Source organism: Phaethon aethereus (assembly GCF_964289735.1).
Source record: "Phaethon aethereus genome assembly, chromosome: 1".
Classification (NCBI taxonomy): domain Eukaryota; kingdom Metazoa; phylum Chordata; class Aves; order Phaethontiformes; family Phaethontidae; genus Phaethon; species Phaethon aethereus.
This window is the reverse complement of record NC_138575.1, coordinates 160,606,013-160,626,746: the sequence shown is the minus strand read 5'-3', so window position 1 is coordinate 160,626,746 and position 20,734 is coordinate 160,606,013. Positions and strand designations below refer to the sequence as shown.

Sequence of the window (20,734 nt, the reverse complement as noted above, 5' to 3'; positions counted from 1 at the left end):
TGCCTTCCCCTTCTTCCAGAGGTGATAAACTCTCCTCTTTTCCCTGAGTCCCAGCAAAATCTCCCTGTTCATCCAGGCCGGTTGTCTTCCCCGCCAGCTCGTCTTATGGCACATGGGGACCGGTAAGGGAGGCCGGGAGGGGATTCGTCTGCCATCCCGAGCAGGGATCTGTTTCCATTCTCCCTCATCTCTTAGGTCCCCTCCTTCTGCCCAGCAGCAGGAGGACAGGGGATCCCTTGCTGCTTGTGGAGCCTCTACCTGCTGCCTCTGCCTCAGGGATGGCCGGGTGTGGCTCCACCAATCCATCTCCCTCTCGCACTCCCTGATGCTCCTCAGGCTCTCCACTGCCTCTGCCAGCTCTGCCACCAGGCTGAGCAGATCGTTCCCCTGGTCGCACCGCATGCAGGTGTTGTCTCCGCTGGCCTCCAGAACAGTGACAGGCTCAGGCTCTCCTGGCAGCCAGACACCTGGACAGCCGCGTGCTTGAGTGGGAGCTTGGTCTGGGTCGCCACATTCCTTCTGGCCACGGTTTTCAGCCGAGTGGAGACCATGGCTGGGCCTCTTCTGAGAGGGCAATGGCCACTAGTCAGAGAGCCTCTAGTGCCAGGGAGGACTGTGCCCTGCTCGCGCGTCTTCTCTGCACGCCCTGCCCGCGCGAACTGCCGCGCAAACTGATGCACCATGTCCTTCCAACGCACCACGTCCTGTTTGCCCACCCTGTTTGCCGCGCTCCGGGTCACTCGTGCTCCCTGGGGCTGCTCTTGTACATGAGGGGCTTTGGCCGCCGCCGCTCTAGTCCCTGCCCGTGCGGAGTCACAGCTGCTGCTCATCAGGAGCCCGCTCCGCCAGCCTGGGGTGGGGCTGGGGCACCTTCTCTCTCCCTGTGCTGCTGCCTTCACGGCTTGGCCGCTTCTGGAAGGGTTCCCCGGTGCGATCCTTTGCTCCGGAGCCCTTTGCCTCAGTGGCTTCCATCATACTCGTAAGAGAGAAAACATAAAATACATACAGAGAAACTTGTTGTAAGTGATTTAGAACTGACTAATACAAGTCAGTTATTTAATGGAAGCAAATTTCTAATCAAGGATACCAAAGGTATGGCTTCTATGATGAAAAAACTGGCCATGTGGACAAGCCCAAAGCAGTGTTTGACACACTGAATGGTACAGCGTTAAACCAGAAGGACCCTGATAAGCTTGAGGACTGAGTCTGACTGGTAGGCCATTAAACCAGAAGGACCCTGATAAACTTGAGGACTGAGTCATCAAAAGCTTCAGGAAGTCGGACAAGGAAACGGGCAAAGTTTCACATCTGGTGCAGAACAGCTCCATGTGTCCATGCAGCCTGTGGAGCAGCTGGCTGAGGAAAGGTATCTGGACATTACACTGTGCCCTGGTCCTGGATGGGATGGAGTTACCTGGATGATAACTGGATGAATGTGTTCCTGCCATCAGTAAAGGCAAACTGCCTACTATACTAAGGAGGAGTGTAGCCAGCAGATTGAGGGAAGTTATTACCCCTCCTCTACCCAGAGCAGGAGACGCTACAGCTGGGACACAGTTCTGGGTACTCCAAGAGGGGTGCTTAAACACTGGAGCCGGTACAAGCAGTCAGCGGCCTACAACACATAACCTCCAGGGAGACTTCAGGAGCTGGGCTTGTTTGTTTTGATGAAGACGAGGTTAAAACATGAAGCTAAACACTTGTTACTGCGAGATGACAGAGCAATGAGCAATGGCCAGAAACTGTGGCTTGGAAGATTCAGACTGGACAGCAAGAAAACCCTCCTTCCAGAGTATGGTAATGCAGTGCTGGAACCAGACCAGGCGGAAGATGCAAAGCAGATCTGATCCAGGGTCAGCAATAGTCCTACCTGAAGTGAGCAGATGGACAACATGGTCATCAAAGTTCCCTTCTGACCAAAATGTCCATGTTCCTGTGATAATGAAATTTTTTGCTCATTCTCTTATGAGAGGTAATGTATTACCATAGCAGCATAGAATAGTTTAATTTGGGTTGGAAGGGACCTTTAAAGGTCATCTAGTCCAACCCTCCTGCAGTGAGCAGGGACATCTTCAACTAGATCAGGTTGCTCAGAGCCCCATCCAATCTGACCTGGAATGTTCCCAGGGATGGGGCATCTACCACCTCTCTGGGCAGCCTGTGCCAGCGTTTCACCACCCTCAGTGTGAAAAATTTCTTCCTTATGTCTAGTCTAAATCTACCCGCTTTAGTTTAAAACCATTACCCCTTGTCCTATTGCTACAGGCCCTGCTAAAAAGTCTGCTTCATCTTTCTTATAGGCCCCCTTTAAGCACTGGAAGGCTGCAACAAGGTCTCCCTGGAGCCTTCTCTTCTCCAGGCTGAACAACTCCAACTCTCTTAGCCTTTCCACTGTATTAGTGTTCAGAGAGAATTTATTCAGAGATTAACTTTGTAAGTCTCCTAGAAGCACAGAGAATCTCATTTCTTGCTCATTCTAATATTCACAGAAACACTGTATTTTGCAGAAATACTTGTATGAACACAGCCTGAATGATCATCTATCGTATTAGCAAATTAGTAGAACTAGATACTTAATTCAAGTATCAAGTCATGACACACTCATTGCACCCTCAGTTTCAGACATATGATAAATGTACTTCATTCAATTAGCTGTTTATGAAACTGAAAGTTCCACTTAAGCTTGAGGTTTGTTATTCCTTCAGGCGCAGTAAAAGCATCAGACAAATCTTGACAAGAACAGTGAAAATCCTATTGCATACTCCGAGCATCAGTTTACAGTTTCCCTATGACATTAGCTACAATGAAAAGCAAATAAAAAGCTTCCCATTTAAAAAAATGTTAGTTTCCCAAACTGTCACAATATATATTTTATAATAAACTGAATTTTTGTCATTTTGGTGTTTGTTTTTCTTAACAGACCAGAGAATTTTTAAATTATTCCGTGTATTTTATAAAATAAAATAAAAGCTATAAACCCGTACGTGAGGGTGATAGTGCACTCACTGGTGCAGGTTGCCCAGAGAGGCTGAGGAGTATCCAACTTTGGAGATATTCAACAGCCATTTGGACACAGCCCTGGGCAACTGGCTCTAGGTGGCCCTGCCCAAAGCCAGGGGGTTGGACCAGATAACCTCTAGAGGTCTCTTCCAACCTCAGACGTTCTGTGATTCTGTGAAGCATGGTTTAATAGACACCAGAATCATGTTCTGCATTACTGATACTTTCATTATATTTTGGACCGTGTGAGACTACTTTTATTTTGCTCAGTTTCCCCACTATTCTGTGCTGTTTACAACTTATCCCCACTATTGGAGAGAATGGCCTGGTTTATACACAATATTTTGACTGGACCTTCTCCACCCTCTCTACTTCAGAAAGCCAGTGGGGCTAACAAAGGACTAGACATCCATTATTAGACAAGGATCCCAGAAGGAATGAGGGTAAGAAGAATCACAGGCACAGAACTTGCTTTTAAGATGAAAAGCAGTGCCTGTGGCAAGAGAGAGTGAAAGAAAAGTGGGAAACAATGAAGATATGCAGGAGGAATTAAATTTGCTGGAAGCAGTGGTTATTGCTGCTGAGGGAAATGCATCATCATTTTCAGAAAGAAGTGGTGCTGTTTGTAATTCAGAGGCACTACTACATGTGATTGTGTTTTGAAAAGTTGTTCTAACTGTCTGTAACTCACTTTTGTCTTATTTTCCTTGGAAGGGTGAAGTCCCCATCTCAGAATGGATTTATGTGAAGAGTTAAGCCTCTCTGTGTTCTGACACTGGTAGGCGTGAAGCAAATCACTGGTCAGAGTCCAAGTATCCAGGGCAGTAGTTACTACATCCTTGACTCTGTTCCCAGGACTAATTGCAGCAAGACCTCAAGGGGGCAAGGTGAAGATTGGTTTGCAAGCAAGGATCTTCAGAAAATAGGTGATTCCCTTGGAGTGCGGTAAGAAAGTTGCAGGAAAAAGAAGAGACCTGAGACCTCTGTTTTGCTGCATAATGTATCATTAGATGGGCAGGCAAGACACCTAGGATTGAACCTATGAAGTGTCTCTCTGGGCGGTTGAGGGCTATTTATGCCCTTATTCCTGCTCTTGGGGAAGAAGATGTCACGCTGCCATTCAGTGTATAAAGGGAAAAACAAGGTTTGGATAGAGGAAGCTGCAAAAGAGAGACATAAAGGTACCTGTGTGTAATGCATATTCTTTCTATGTGGTTGGTTATGTCGAAACATTCAGAATTTGATTAAAATATTATTTGACAAGGTTTAAAAAGTAGGGAGAAAAAGGTAAGAGGCAGACGTAAGCTAGAACAGATTTAAAGTTATATTTTAACATGGCAATTTGATCAAGTTGAAGTTGCCCATGGGCAGCTTTACTGTGTAGAGGCACTGCTTTAAATAAATGCTCCTTAACTAAGGTAGACAAAAATTAAAAAGATGCAGGAAGGAATCTCTTCAGAGGGAGCTTCCTGAGTTATCTCTTATTGTTATTGGCATAATTTCCTCTTTCGTCAGATACTCTGAATAGCTGACACTCAGCTAATTTTATTAAGCAGTATAGTGCATTTACAAGTAAAAAGAAGAAAAAAATTCTCTCATGTCTTGTGAGTTCGAGTTTTCCTGTGTTCCTTGAACTGAATCCAAAGTTTCATCTGTAAATTTTATCCTTCCTTGTCGCTTCTTTCTCTGTTTCTAAAACTCCCCTGCATCAACACTGGCAACGCTGGCATCAACATGGAAACACTGGCAGTGCTCAGGAGCAGCAGGCCCATCACTGGAAATGCTATCAGCATGGCCACCAGGTATACCACAAACACAGTTTTATGTGGCAACAGATGCATGGGACATGTCACAGTTCAAAGCTTATTTAACAATTTTGAGGCAATAACAAGGACCAACAGATGGTATTTGCTCCTTTTTCTCAGGAGAAGAATAAGACTGACTCTTTGTAAATGTCTTCCAAGCATCCCTAGAAAGCATTAGAAGACACATGATCCCACATTTTGCTTACTTGACAGAAGTTCCCTCCTTTTCTCTGTGTTCCTCAAAAGTTCATCACAAGAACTAGATGGTAAAGTACAGTAAATGTAGATTAAGTTAATAGATTAAACATATTAATTAAAATAAATTAATAGATTAGTAAACGAAAACTTTCTTCTTCCGCCTCTGAAACTTTTCTTCAGAGGAATTCAGAGGTGAATAGATGAGAAGTCCTCCCAGATACAGAACTTTGGCAGAAGCCATGCTCTGAAGGACAAAGTGGAAATCAGCAGGATTGAAACTGGAAGGACAGAATTCTGATTTTGTCCTGGTACCTCTGAGAACTTAGTGAAGTCCAACCAATGGTTAACTTGGATTCTTGTCCCACTCTGCTTCAGACTTCTCCTGAAAAGGAGAAAGTTCTGTGCTCACAGAAGAATCAGTCAGAATTCTGAATTTCAATTTGCAGGACTTCTTAATTTTTTTCTTCTGTGTATGAAACAATGTAGCCCCTACAGATGTCACAGGTTTTAAAATTTTTTTAAACATAAAACAGTAGGGTATTCTCTTTGTCTACATTTTCCCTCTGTGATATAGTATAAGAAACGTGCCAAAAAACCTGACATTCGTGTAACCCCAGTGGTGTCAATAACATTTCACAGTTGTAATATAACACAGAATTTCATTACATTCGTTGCACTGAAACACTGTATCTAAAACCATATTTTTAAAGGTTTTTGATTAGGACAAAGAAGCTCATATTTATCTATCCATAACAGTAACGTCTGTAAAAATGAGGTACATTTACATAGCTGAAAGTAATGCTTACAAATAGAGCCCTAAGTTTTGTTAAAATAGAATGTTTTCATTACCATGGGCTTAAAGGTAGATAAAATGCACATTAATTTCTACAGGTGTCCCTGTGCTGTATTCTTACAGAGTATTAAAAAGAACCAAAAAGCTGTAATATTTCTCAAATGGCATGCAATTACTAGGCACTTTTCAAGAAAATTCACAATTCAGAAAACACACTGAATTTCTAGTGCATTGCTCCAGATAAAACACTGTCATACTTGATCTAATCCCACAGCTGTACTTCTCTGATCAGATATCCCTCTTTAGACTGCTTATTTACCTGGAGATGCACCTGCTTTGGTAAAAATGTAAATATAAAAAAAGACGATACCCATATGATAATTTTAGACCTTGGTCGTGGAGAATTAGGAGTGCATTATTTACTTACGGTGCTGAGTACTTACTTGATATGGAATACCAAAATGACTGATCATTATCAAAACATTCAGGAAATCCTTCTACAGCAGTCACTTTTCTGAAGTCTTCTTCATTGTACGTTTCCTACTTTGAATATGATTAGCTGTAGTCTATGGTTTCTAATGTACAACTCCTGTGAATGTTTATGTGCATATGCAAGAACTAGGCTGGAATTCTTTAGGCAAAATAACACTGCTTATGAAGAGACATTTTTGGGTTAATTTAGAAGGAAGGTGTGAAAAGAGCTGAAAAATTATCTTTCCGCATGACACAGAATTCAAATACATACTGAAGAAGAACAATCTCTCTTGTTGCTGTTCAAGCATATAATATACCCAGAGAAAAGAGCAATTTATCTTGATAATGAAGGCAATATATGTACTACAAAAAGATATGCTATCATAAATATTATATGTACAGTAACATTCATGAGAAACAAGGTTATGAGAGGTCAGATGACAGTCAAAACAATATCAAATCACTGCTGATTCTTACCTTAGAATTTTATTGATTGCTGTCTCTTTTTCCAGAAGGTTTCTTGCTCTGATGCTGAAAACAGATTTACGGAGCTATAAAATTAAGAAAAAGACAGTGTACTTTTTAATTGCCGTAAAATATAGGGTGTGTATCTCACAGACCAATAAAACATTATGATGCTGAGTGTATGTAAAATTAAACACATAGTGCTCTCTGTCATAAAGCTGTTTTTCACAGTTTGTGGCACGGGTGTCCTTTTCCAGGAAAAGGGTGGTGGAAGAGACACAGAGCAAATTCCTTGAGGAATGTGTAAGATCCTAGCCTTAACTTGCAGCTTTCGACCTTCCTATCCCAATCCTTACCTAGTTCTGGGTGCAAAGAAGCAGTTTTGTTGACTAGCACTAATATTATACCCTTTATTACAGATTTACTGTCTTCTTTGGTTGGCCAAGTCACACCTTTGTCTTGATCCTTGCTACTCCTCCTCCACTTTGGATTTTGACTAGGTGGGACCATACTCTGAAGATGCCTTGACTATGCAGAAGAGCCATCTAACAAAGCTTAGATGTCTTACTTCAGCGCCTAAAGTTAGGTGAGATGAAAGTAGGTTTCCTACTTCTCCTGAAATCAGGCTGGCCCTGCCTGTTCTTGCCCTTGCCATCTTCACTATCCCTTTTTTTCCCCTGATGTAGAGTAAAAAATATGGTGAGCAAAATGTGATTGTGTTTGCCTCTGGTCATGACCAGTGTTTTTTCCTGTTATAAATAATTGCTTTAGAATGATTGCAATTACATCAAACATCAAGGAAAAAAAAGTGTGCTGCCTACCAATGCGATATGTCCATTTATTTCTAATAACAATTCTTTGATCATTAACATCTTAGAAAATGAAAAGATTTCAAAGACAGAAAGCATTAATTTCCTTCCAAATTTCCAGTTTTTGCTCATCCAATTTCAGGAAAAAAGCTAAGGCAAATAATTTTTCCTGAAATTGTCTACAACTCTCTGTCTGGCATAGACCACTTCTTTCAGGCATTACAAACAGGTGTCAAAACACCTTGGCATTAAGAGTGTCTGTTGTGGTTTAACCCCAGCCAGCAAGTGAGCCTCACACAGCCAATCACTCACTCCCTGACGGTGGGACAGGGGAGAGAGTCGGAACAGTAAGAGTGAGAAAACTCATGGTTTGAGATAAAGGCAGTTTAATAGGGAAAGCAAAAGCCGCGCACACAAGCAAAGCAAAACCAAGGAATCCATTCACCACTCCCCATGGGCAGGCAGGGGTTCAGCCATCTCCAGGGAAGCAGGGCTGCATCAGGCATAATGGTTACTTGAGAAGACAGACGCCATAACCCCTAACGTCCCCCCCTTCCTCCTTCTTCCCCAAGCTTTATATGGTGAGTGCGACGTCATATGGTATGGAATATAGTCAGTTGGGGTCAGCTGTCCCAGCTGTATCCCCTCCCAGCTTCTTGTGCACCCCCAGCCTGCTCACTGGTGGGGTGGGGTGAGAAGCAGAAAAGACCTTGGCTCTGTGTAAGCACTACTCAACAACAGCTAAAACATATCTGTGTTATCAACACTGTTTTCAGCAGAAACCCAAACATAGCCCAATACTAGCTACTATGTAGAAAATTAACTCAATGCCAGACAAAACCAGCACAGCAGCCCAAGCAGGGAAATTCACCCAGGTTGTCAACACAGGAACATGCCCTGGGAATCTTTCCCAGGGAGTGAGGAGCTGACTTCTTTTCAAAGACTTTACAGGGAGTCTGGGCACTTGTAGAGTCACATTTAGTGCTTTCCCAAGCCAAGTGTTAAACCATCTAGTGCCAGCAAGGAAGAAAAGCATCTCCAAAAAAGGTGCTAGCAGGTCTAGGCCAAGGGCTGCTTACATCTGTCACATTTGTCTACCAGGAACAGGTAAATCCTCCCTCTAGGTAGCAAGACTAACAAAGAAGGAGGCAGTGGTGTAGTGGTGTATGTTTTGCATAAAAGCATACTGCTAAATCCCTTGCACGCCTCAGCTGGAAATGGTTTCACCCCCTGTTCTTGATGCCTTCAATGAACACCCTAGTTGTCTGCTGGAGATTTGCAAGGACAGCATTGCACTCTGGTATTTGACCATTGCATAGTCAGAGGTGCAACCGCCAGAGAGCCAGGGAGACGAAGTGAAGCAGTAGGAAGGAGCCCATGTCCACAGATACTGAGATGGGGAAGAAAAGACTGGGTTCTAGTTCCTACTCCTAAAGCTGTTCATGAATTTTACCCAGCGATGCTTAAACAAAAAAAAGCCTAAGGAATCATGGGAATGGGCAAAGAGACCAGAACACAGGGCATTGCACCAGATTATTTGTGCAAAGAGTGCATTTACTCCTCCTGTGCTTTTTTTCAGAGCAACTAGCTGTGAAACTCACACTTGAGGCTGAATGTCCTTGGGCATCGACCATGGTCTGAGCATATCTGTTAGACTGAGGCTTACGTGAAGTTTTGCAGGTTTGTTGCCACCTTGCCTGCCTCTGCACTGTGATAGAATTTAGACTGGAGCCAGGTATCCATTTCCTTAATCCAGGAATACAGGAGCATGCACAAGAATCATTAAGACTGGAAAAGATGTTTAAGATCATAAAGTCCAACCATCAACCCAACACCACCATGCCCACTAAACCATGTCCTGAAGTGCCACATCTACACGTTTTTTGAATACTTCCAGTATTCACCACCTCCCTGGGCAGCCTGTTCCAATGTCTGATCACTCTCTCCGTAAAGAAATTTTTCCTAAGATCCAGTCTAAACCTCCCCTGGCACAACTTGAGGCCATTTCCTCTCATCCTATTGTTAGTTACTTGGGAGAAGAGACCAACACCCACCTCACCACAATCCCCTTTCAGGCAGTTATAGAGAGCGATGAGGTCTCCCCTCAGCCTCCTCTTCTCCAGACTGAACAACCCCAGTTCCCTCAGCTGTTTCTCGTAAGACTTGTTCTCCAGACCCCTCACCAGCTTCGTTGCCCTTCTCTGGACACGCTCCAGCAACTCAATGTTCTTGTTGTAGTGAGGGGCCCAAAACTGAACACAGGATTCAAGGTGCGGCCTCACCAGTGCCGAGTACAGGGGCACGATCACTTCCCTACTTCTGCTGGCCATGCTATTTCTGATACAGGCCAGGACGCTGTTGGCCTTCTTGGCCACCTGGGCACACTGCTGGCTCATGTTCAGCTGGCTGTCAACCAGCACCCCCAGGTCCTTTTCCACCAGGCAGCTCTCCAGCCACTCCTCCCCAAGCCTGTAGCGTTGCATGGGGTTGTTGTGGCCAAAGTGCAGGACCCTGCACTTGGTCTTACTAAACCTCATACAGCTGACCTCAGCCCATCGATCCAGCCTGTCCAGATCCCTCTGCAGAGCCCTCCTACCCTCCAGCAGATCAACACTCCCACCCAACTTGGTGTCATCTGCAAACTTACTGAGGGAGCACTCAATCCCCTCATCCAGGTCATCAATAAAGATATTAAACAAGACCGGCACCAGAACCAAGCCCTGGGGAACACCACTTGTGATGGGCCGCCAACTGGATTTAACTCCATTCGCCACAACTCTCTGAGCTCGGCCGTCCAGCCAGTTCTTTACCCAGTGAAGAGTGCACCTGTCTAAGCCACGAGCCGCCCGTTTCTCCAGGAGAATGCTGTGGGAGACGCTGTCAAAGGCTTTACTAAAGTCCAGGTAGACAACATCCACAGCCTTTCCCTCATCCACTACGTGGGTCAGCTGGTCATAGAAGGAGATCAGGTTGGACAAGCAGGACCTGCCTTTCATGAACCCGTGGATCCTATACTACAGTGCCTAGGGATCTCAGTGGTCCAAAACAGAACTGATAATGCAACTCGGGCATTTCCCAGGATTACGGCTTTTGAAGATTATGGTCCTCATTACTCTTTTGGATTTAGGAATCCTTCCTTCAGCAGAGGCCTGGTGAATTGATCTCAAATTTAAAATATCCAGAAGAAGCAATACAAGATAATATTTTTAGATATGCACATTTGTTCCATTTCTCATATTTAAAGGAGTCATCCGTCAGTCAAATAGCAACATGCATATGTCAATATGCATGCTGAAGAAAATAAAATATTACTATAGATTTTTAAAATCCTTATTTCTGCATTAGATAAATGAACAATGCTTCCCTTTTAATTTTCCAGATTTGCATAGCACACCAGCAAATGCAATGGAACTGTACAAACAGAAAATGAGGGTGATGATCAGTATTTTGTTTAATAATGTCTAGATGCTGCATGCTGGTGTAGAAGGAGGCTGGCCATTAAAACTTGTGATCCCTGCTGAGTTCTTGAATATTGCAAAGGAAATTATTAGCAGTGTTAATGTACAAAAGACATTACTCGATCAGATGATGTGGAATTAAATAAGTACAGTATACTCTATTGAGGTTATTTTAGGGTTTATCTGTTTAGCCTGCTGGGTTTTTTATTACAGATTGTGATGTACTGTGAGGACACCCTCAGTGTATCTTTATTAGCCATTATTTATTTATTTACTTCTTTATGCAGCCTATAAGTACATTGAGTGCGGAAATAACAGTGCCACATAGCTTTCTTGTGTAGAGCATTATTTTTATCATAAGACACTGTCCTGAAATGACCTAACAGCATCTGGTTACTGTTAAATATGTTTTCAACAACACATTTTAAAGAACTCATGCAGGTTATTTAATCTGTAAGGATCAGCTGTGACAGGGCAGCAAATTACCAATAATATTTTCTGGATGAAAAGGTTTTAGATGGAAAGCATGTGCTCCTACGAAACCATGAGTAAAGCTCATGTGTTGGTCCCCACATTCCTTTGAGTTTATTTACACAGATGTGCCCATAGACGCAGAATTAGATCTGCAGGTAGCGCTTCTTTCAGAAGTGCTGGCACCTTTCACTGCTGCTGTTGGCAGGACAGACTTCAGGCAGACAAAATGAACTTGATCTGAATGCTACACCCTGTGAAATCTCATTTGTCCAAAAATGACAAGGACAAAGCAATAAACCACTGTAAATGTTGTAAAAGAAGCTAAATCACAGAACATTGTTGCTATGCAAGTGCCACCCGCTGCTTTGAAGAGGTACTGCAGACATTTTAAATGACTATTTAGTAGTATATTTAAAAAATCCAGGCTTTCTACCCTGGAAAAAGAAAACCCTTGGCATTAGATTAAAAGCAAAGCAACACAGGACGGTACCTTTGCTAGGTGACAGCTAATGACTGTGGATCAGTCCTACCTGCTAGGTGTATTGGCACAGCACTGCTGAGTTCAGGGGGATCTATACCAATTTACAACAGTTAAGATATGGCTCAGTGGCTCTACATTTTGAGAAATGCTATTCGTTGTCAAGGTTTTGATATATTTTCCTAGTGACATGTTTTTCATGCACAAACCCCAGCAAGCACGGCATAAAGCAATTGTTTTCAACCTGAATTTGACAAAGAATTATATGCTATCAACAGGTAAAAACTGTGGTGATGTAGTGGATTATTTTTGTACCAGACCACCGCAGAGCTGGCAGAAGAGACAAGCATTGGTGGCTGTTCTGCAACATACGGTGAGACAAGGTCATAAGTAAATAATGAGATATAAAAGTCTGAAATGTTTGGTTGACAATAGGAAAGTAAGTGCATGCAATGTATTTTTCTAACACATTTTTTAAGTGTTGTAAGAATATTAGGAATTTTTGCTTAGTGCTGTTAATAGCCATCTTTTATAGGCAAGACCATATGGGTATAGTCTTCTGTATCATGCCAGAAATTCCAAACAAGGAAAAAAAAATCATCCAAATCTGCTGCTTCTGTTTGGAATTTGTTAGATGCCAATTGTTGGTTTATGTAGACTTGCAGAATGAACAGATTGTTATGTATTATATCGGTATTTAAAAATGTACAGTTTCTCAGGAAAATATGAAGAGTCAGGACAATAACCGATACATATCTGAATCATTTTTAAGAAAAAGTGAGAAAATATTTGGGCAGAATCTGATCAAAACTTGAGCATTTCATTAAATAGAGGATATATATGGCCCACAGGAGTTTGCTGTCTAGCCTCTCAAATGCATACATTATTATTTGTTCAACAACATTCTGTCTATGCATCTTTGGCTTGAGAAGATTTGACTCTATCAAAATGAATGTGACAAAAATATGAAGAGTGATGGAAGGCCAGATGCAAGTTGTTGGTAGGTACCTAATAAAATGTTCAAAAGAATTTAAGCAGGTTAAATGACTAAATCCTATAGAAATCAGTGGGGAATTTCTTAAGCTCTTTTGAAAATTTTGCTTAATGCCTACAGAATCATAAAGAATGCAATTACAAAGGATCTCTAGAGATGACCGAATTCATTTCCCTCTCTCAAAGTAAACTAGCTATTTTCATTTGGACCTTGAAAATCTGCCCCTTGGTGAGGTTGTCCTGTATAAGAGACAGGTTCACTAGACAGTGAAGAAAGTGGTCTAGCATTAGGTAAGTGCCACAAGTAGTCGAAGGCTGTCCCTTTTGATCAGAGGTCTAGAATGAGAAGTGGGCATAATCTCCTTAACTCTTGGGAGTCATTGACCTGAAATAGCCTTAATTCCTTTTGTATCCTTTCATTGCTGCCTGTCTCTTAAGGAAAGCCATGTTCTTCTAATTAGGTGACTGCTGGTCTGGAAAATCTACATGTCCTTTCATAACCAAGAACCTTTTTCAATTAAGTCTTAGAATGTGGACAAGGCTAATATTAACATACGCATAAAATCCCCAAGGACTTAAAGGGGATGATAACAGTCCATCTCAGGCACATGGGGGAGCAGCTCCAGGGAGCAAGAAGAATCCCTCTCTTTTATGTCTTCTTATTCTACGGTTGGTTTTTTCCCTTTGGCATAGCTGAGTTTTTTACTTTCAGCGGTTTAAAGGGCAGGCTTTTTATAGAAGGGTTTGGGTTGGAAGGGAGCTTTAAAGGTCATCTCATCCAACCCTCCTGAAGCAGGGGCAGCTTCAACTAGATCAGGTTGCTCAGAGCCCCATCCAATCTGACCTGGAATGTTCCCAGGGATGGGGCATCTACCATCTCTCTGGGCAACTTGTGCCAGTGGTTCACCACCCTCAGTGTGAAAAATTTCTTCCTTATGTCTAGTCTAAATCTGCCCTCTTTTAGTTTAAAACCATTACCCTTTGTCCTATCGCTATAGGCCCTGCTAAAACGTCTGTCCCCATCTTTCTTAGAAGGCCCCTTTAAGCACTGAAAGGCTGCAATAAGGTCTCCCTGGAGCCTTCTCTTCTTCAGGTTGAACAACCCCAACTCTCTCAGCATCTTCACTGTATTAGTGTTCAGAGAGAATTTATTCAGAGATTAATTTTATAAGTCTCCTAGAAGCACAGAGAATCTCATTTCTTGCTCATTCTAATATTCAGAAAGAAACACTGTATTTTGCAGAAATACTTGTATGAACACAGTCTGAATTATCTTCTAGCTTATTAGCAAATTAGTAGAACTAGATATTTAATTTAAGTAATTCAGGTTTTTTTCCCCACGATGCACTCATTGCATCCTCAGTTTCAGACATATGGTAAATGCACTGCCCATTACTCCTGGATTCCCCAGTAGGAGCAGGGAAAGGGAGAGTAGAAGACTCAAACAGGAGGGCTTTTCTGTAACCCAGTCCCTTGTTGCATCTCCCTTCACTCCAAACGAATGCATGCTCTTTTCTGTGAAAATACAGCAGCCCTAAAAATCTTGCCATGTCTGAATTTTGTTTGATTGAAGAAACAGGAAGAGTATGATCAGTCCCTTGCATTTTGATGCATCTTCACAGCCTTTGTATCAAACCCTTGAAGTCTTTTAGCTCAAAACTGATGAAGTAGAAAGCTAATGCCAGAAAGAAGTGCTGAATTACAGCACTTTGTAAATGTCAAAACATCCAGTCCTCAGCCTCTTTTATCTCAGAATGTAATTGAAAACTGGTCTTTTCCAGGCAGAATATTGAACATACTATGTAAAGGCAAGAGTGACAAAGCACTCTAAAATCATCAGAAGCCAGAGACAGACCATAACAAGAACAGAACTTTGTTACTATTGCAGTCCTGCCTTCTCTGCTCTGAAGGCAAATGTGGTCACAAAAGTTAAACGTGGCTAGCTGAAATGTGTACGTGGTAAAATACTTAATGAGGAAGTGTCTTTTTCTAGAAATTGATTATCTAGACTCAGGGACATAGGGATATTGTTGCATATTCATTTTATCTGAAAATAAACAAAATCTTCAAAAATGCAAAATAGACAAAAGTCTCCTGATGAATTTTCAGAAAACCTGAAATACATCGCTGTATTTACATATATTAACTTCCTTAGAAAGATCTGATGAGAAGAGACATGGGACAAAAATCATCTTCTCTGAAAATCAAGACTGTAATGAGCAAGAAAATGCTGGATTCATAAGCCATTCTTATTCCATCATGTAGACTGTTTTAATGACTTTTCTGAATGTTATAGCTAGATAGATTTTGGCATTATCCTGTGAATGACATAAATAGGTAGGACTAAAGGACTTGGCTGTGTTTAATTAAGAAGTGCTATACGGAAACTGAAATTTAGGACAGAGTTCTACTCAGAGACTCAGTAAAGGGAGATCAAGATAAAGTTTGAATGATTTTTGCTGATACGTATGAACAAAGTTCTGCAGGAATTACTTCAGAAAAAATGTAGTATTTATTAGTGTTTAAAATAAATAATCTTTTCTACTTTGAATTCGTGTGCAAATACACTTTATTAGCTTCTGCCATATTCAAAATTAATTTGATAAAATTATTCTTTCGAATTACTTAGAGAAAAGAATAATCAGGAACACAACAGAATGCTATCGTACTTTTTGTGCCAACATTCTGCTTTGCATAACAGAATGCCCAAAGTAAAGTTCAGAAGAGGCTGATTAACTTGGGACATAAGTTTATTACAATAAGGAGTGGAAATTCTGGAAACGACAATTTATGAATAAATATTCTACCCTTGGTTCTTTTCTAAGAAGGAAAAAATACAAATAAAGTTTATGTCTTCATGCCTGATGATTTTCTGAAAGGTATCTTGGGACAGTCTTCAATACTAAAAGCTATGCCTTAGAAAAGCTGAAAGGGTATCCCAGCTTTTACAATTATAAATACTTTCTGCAAGGAAAAGTCCTTTCAGAACACTCTCAGAATATACGTGGTTCTTTTTGCAAGAAACAGAATACTTAATGAAAGAAGCTGAGCACAGATCAGAGAAAGACATGCCAGAACAAATTGCCAGATTAAACAACAACATCTTATCAAGAATAGGGGGCATGTCTCAGCAGCTCACAAATGGAGTATCTATGGTGTTAACCAAACATGCATTAAAAGTTGTGGGAAATCTTGTGTGTTGAATTTGTGTGTGAAATTGTAAACAGATAAAATCATAGACTTTCCCTAAAATGTAGAGAGACAATGATTTCTACACAAATCAGAGGGAGATGATCTCCAAGGAAGTACTCAGACCCTTCCAGGATGAGGCTTATAATTGGGTTGATGTTTATGTTCTATCCCATCTAACTTTAACGGTTATCAGCAGGACCATATCTGGGAATGAAGTCAAATAGTGTAAAAAAAGCGGGTGCAAAGCTCAGCAGACCACCTGCAAGGCAACACAGGTCATCATCAACGTATCACTTGGGTGCTCTATTCCGCGCACCGACTCCCCAAGGAATGCAGAATCTAGTCTGAGGGCTGCTGCTTAACATGCATAGTCCTCCATGGTCATGGCTCTGGCTACCTCCGAGATCAGCTCTCACTTTCTCACCTTGGCCTCCCGTCATACAGCTACATTCTGCTGTAGCTAGGAAATCAACAGGAGAGGCATATGGAGTGGGAGGTCGAGCTTTCACAAGAGCTAGACATTAATGATGGATCTGGCTCCCACAGGAAAAAAGAATAGCTACTAACTTCACTGCTTGCAGAGCTACAAACAAAACTCACACATGTGAAAGCAAACAGGATGATAAAGAGGACAGAAAAGAGAAAATATGTTTGCTAATATCCACTTAATGTTACAAAGGCAGAAATAGGAGGGCTGGCTTGTTTATATTCCTGGGAGATGCTCAAAGTCTGAATTATAAAATACATGGATATATTAAAGGCTCTTTTGCTTTGTTTTGTAATTGCTCCTGCTGTGCCATTGCTGTAAGGATGCACATGCATATCTGTACATATTGAGCCACAGGCATTTTCAAAGTTCATCTCATGAGCCTGTCAGTTTTGAATTTTAGTTTAACAACAATGTGCTGTGTTGTGTGGCCAAAGATAAGTAACTGATTCAGGACTTCCTCCTCACAACAATTTTCCGCAGGGCTTGCTAAAAGTTGTATGCCTCTTAGGAAAGCACTCTGAGGTGTTTCTGTGCTCCTCTGATTCTAGTCTTGAAGTTAAGAAGCCAAGGCCAATGCTCTACAGGCAACTCAGCTGTATTTTACTGGACACCTGATTTGTTGCACAACTTACAGCTCGTTTAGTTTTTTTGTCCTGTAAAACTTGCTGTGACTAGCCCCCAGGCTCTTGTGACAGCCACCACAGTGAGATGTCCTTATTTTCTGCCAACTTCCTTTCTTCTCATCTACCCGCTTACACAACAATTATCTGTTTCCGTATTTCATCCAGTTCTTCTGTCCAAGAATTTACTGAAATATTGGTTGGCTAAGGAAATTCCCAGCATCGGAATAAAGGATATTCCCAACCGTGGCAATAAGGAAATTCCCAACTGTGAATGTTTCATACAAATGTATAAGTATAAAAGAACACTTCCCCCTCTGCTCTAAAACACCCCTTCTCCCATATATACAATCCTCATTTAATACCATAACTCTCTCTTTTCATTTTTTTACCCTTTCTGTAGATACTTTTCCTATTAACTTCATAAAGGCACTGTCTCCTTATACTTGCACTTTTTCTGAGCAGTTTTCCTTCTCTCACCAGAGAGCATCTTCATGGTTCTTTCTACTACAACAGGGTATCCTCACCAATCTTGACAGTCCTGGTTTCTCTAATTAGACCCACAGCTCTTCAACTCATGGCCTGCAGACCACATCAGGATAAAATAGCTCAGCACGCAGTGGAGGAGGTCTGTGGCAAGATCAATAGGTTTAAGAAAATTTGCTCAGCAGTACCTCAGGCAGGGAGCAAAGAATCACCACCCTGCACTTCCAGCAGTGTTAAGTTCAGAGAACCCCAGAGAATCCCAGTCTTGCACACAAAGTTACAGACAATCATAAATAACTCAAGCAAAGCATCGTGCTAAGCAGCCTATCAAGCATCTGTATCTGAGGTGGCCCAGGTGTTGCTGGCATTGGATGTAGAATAAACATGGCACGGGTCTGTCCCCACACACCCACTCAGACCCCACACATTGACCCTCCCACACTGGGAGACAACTCTTAGAAGATGTATAAAAGGTAAAGGGCATTTAGGTATTTGAAAGTATTTTTTTATATTAATGTTTAGTTATTTTATTACTTTTATAATAGTTTAGAAACTTGGAAGAGTTAGAAAAACTTCTGGAGCTCACATACTTGACTAAAAAAAATGGAGTATATCAGAGAAATCTGTTTTCCAAAGCTGCTCTTTTCATTCAGGATAGATGAAAATGATTTCAAACCAATTGTCATCATGGTTATGGCAATATATATGAATAAATAAATTTTTCAATTATTTTGAGAAGGTAAAATACCTTAAAAAAGGAAAGAATGCAATGAAAATCTATTCCCCTTTAACAACCTAAAACGTCTTTTCAAGGGAGTGGGTAATTATAATACTGAAAAGACTTATATAATACTGAAAAGACTCCATTATGTAAGAGAACAAGAACCCATTTGCTTTATCGATCACAAATTATGGGTCAGATTGATTTTGAACACAAAACCACCACCATGTATAGATAGTGGCAGATTTTTAGAGAAAGAAAAAAAGAATGTTGCTGAAGAGCAAATATTAAGTACTTTCAGCAGGTGTGGAATGCAGAAATACTGATATAAATCCAGGAGATCATGGAGGAACTAGCCACAGTTTAGTCACCATGAAGGAAGGACAGAGCCAAATCTGACAGCAGACTCCCACCTTTTGATTCCACCCTATCTTTTTCATTAACTACAACGCAAAAAAAGATGTGAAAATTTTCTGAAGCCATCACACTGCTATGAGGAGCAGTGAGAATGCATCCTACTTGGCACTGGGACAAGTAAAATGTTTGGTCACGTTTCTTTTTTTACAAAGATAAGTAAAGTATGCATGCAAGGTTTGTATTTAAGTGCAACCAGTCATTCTAAGCTTGTTTTAAGGATAAGATATTTTTAAGATTTGTTCATACAAAAATGAGGTTGCCTTGGTAACTGTAACTATAGAAAGCCAGAGTAATTACTTTCACAAAATCCTTCCTACTGCTTTCTCCCTCTTAATAGGAACATGTAAATACCTTGTTTTAAGCTACATTTATCAGATATATTACTCATCATCAATTCTACCCTTGAGGCACGGGAATCCAAAAGTATGTGCTTAAAGCAGGTTGAATAGTGCAAAACCAATTTGCAAACACTTATTTCAATTAAAAAATGAAAGTCAGAACATGCATATTTGCTTTTGAACGGAAGTGAAAATTTGAAAAGAATGCAGTATTCTGTTTTCATATTGCAAGATATCCTTGAATAAAACACTGTGCTATGTATTCATCTATCTACAAACACAATAGGGATTCACTTTTGTGAACAGCAGGCAGAAGGAATTAAGAAAGATTGCAGTTTAATATACTTAAACTATATTCATGTAAACAGATCTACTGAATCATCGCACAGCTCTGCATGGCATACTATGGACTTATGTGTGTGGCTGGGGCAAGTTTAAGGTCTCTGTTCATCTCTTCATTACATGGTAGAAATGTAATCTGATTTCCCTGGCACAGTGTTTGAGGTCTGCCATTAGTGATATTTGGCATAGCCCTGCTGACCCCCAGACTTGTCATTTAATAACTTATCCAATTTTTCTGCTGTGCTTGTTAGAGTAGATGATGTCAGGCTCGATTCTTTCCTATGAACTTCCTTGTCTGATAAATAATATTTTGTACAGGCCATGCTATTCAGTTTCGCCATAGTGATGCCATAGAATACACTGGCCACAGGAATGTGTTCCTGCACTGAAATAGGGATGGAAAATAACCGTAGTTTGCAAATTGCCTCTTTTCATTCATTATCAGAAGAGTATTATTTTCTCCAACTTTTATTCCTGCCGGTATGAATGCTGTCCTGAGTTACAGCTGCAAACCACATACTAGGAAAGCCAGAGTTATACCATGTAGATGCAGTACATACCATCTTTCTTTTTCTTGTCTGGGATTCTGTGACTTAAAATGTATTTACAAACCCCTGATGTTAATATTCAAACAGGATTTGAGCACCCTGTTATGAATACTGAAAGGACTTTTCTTTTGTCTGTTAAAATGTCACTAATAAGTTACACAATATTACAAATGATCAAGAAGTGATACAAATGCAGATGCCACCAGATATGTGGGAAACCAGTATCTTCCATGACACACATGAAGACTTTTTCTGACCCTGTAGTTTTGCAAGGAGCCAGAAGTCACACACATTTACTTATGCTGCAGCATCATCATTCCAAGCAGACTTGATACTCTTCAAATCCAACCATCCATGCCAGTCCAGCTGGGAAAGTAGCAGCATTCAACACAACGGGTCTCAAATACATGTATTCAGCATCTGTTTTCTACCAATTCCAAGGCCTACAGAGGGATAATGTCCTCTAAATATTCAGAATAATTCTTAAATTTTTGCTCATCTCCAGTGAGTACACAGAGACTGTGCGTCAGTGAAGTGCATTTTCAACATTGCAACAGTATCAAGATGCTCAAAAATCCAATGTGATATTCACAAACTTTAATTTTCCTCTAGCTTCTCAGTGATTAGCAGGAA

At 41.1% G+C, this 20,734-nt stretch overlaps 1 protein-coding gene across 2 annotated transcripts in view; it reads right to left on the bottom strand.

The window, feature by feature from the left end:
- NALCN (sodium leak channel, non-selective) overlaps positions 1 to 20,734 on the bottom strand; it is a gene marked incomplete at both ends in the record, with an annotated part of 249,303 nt that overhangs the window by 42,716 nt on the left and 185,853 nt on the right. For both annotated transcript variants that reach the window (XM_082006124.1, XM_082006125.1), the window contains one exon: positions 6,748 to 6,821. In XM_082006124.1, the coding sequence (XP_081862250.1) occupies positions 6,748 to 6,821 (74 nt within the window). The remainder of the gene's footprint in view (positions 1 to 6,747; positions 6,822 to 20,734) is intronic.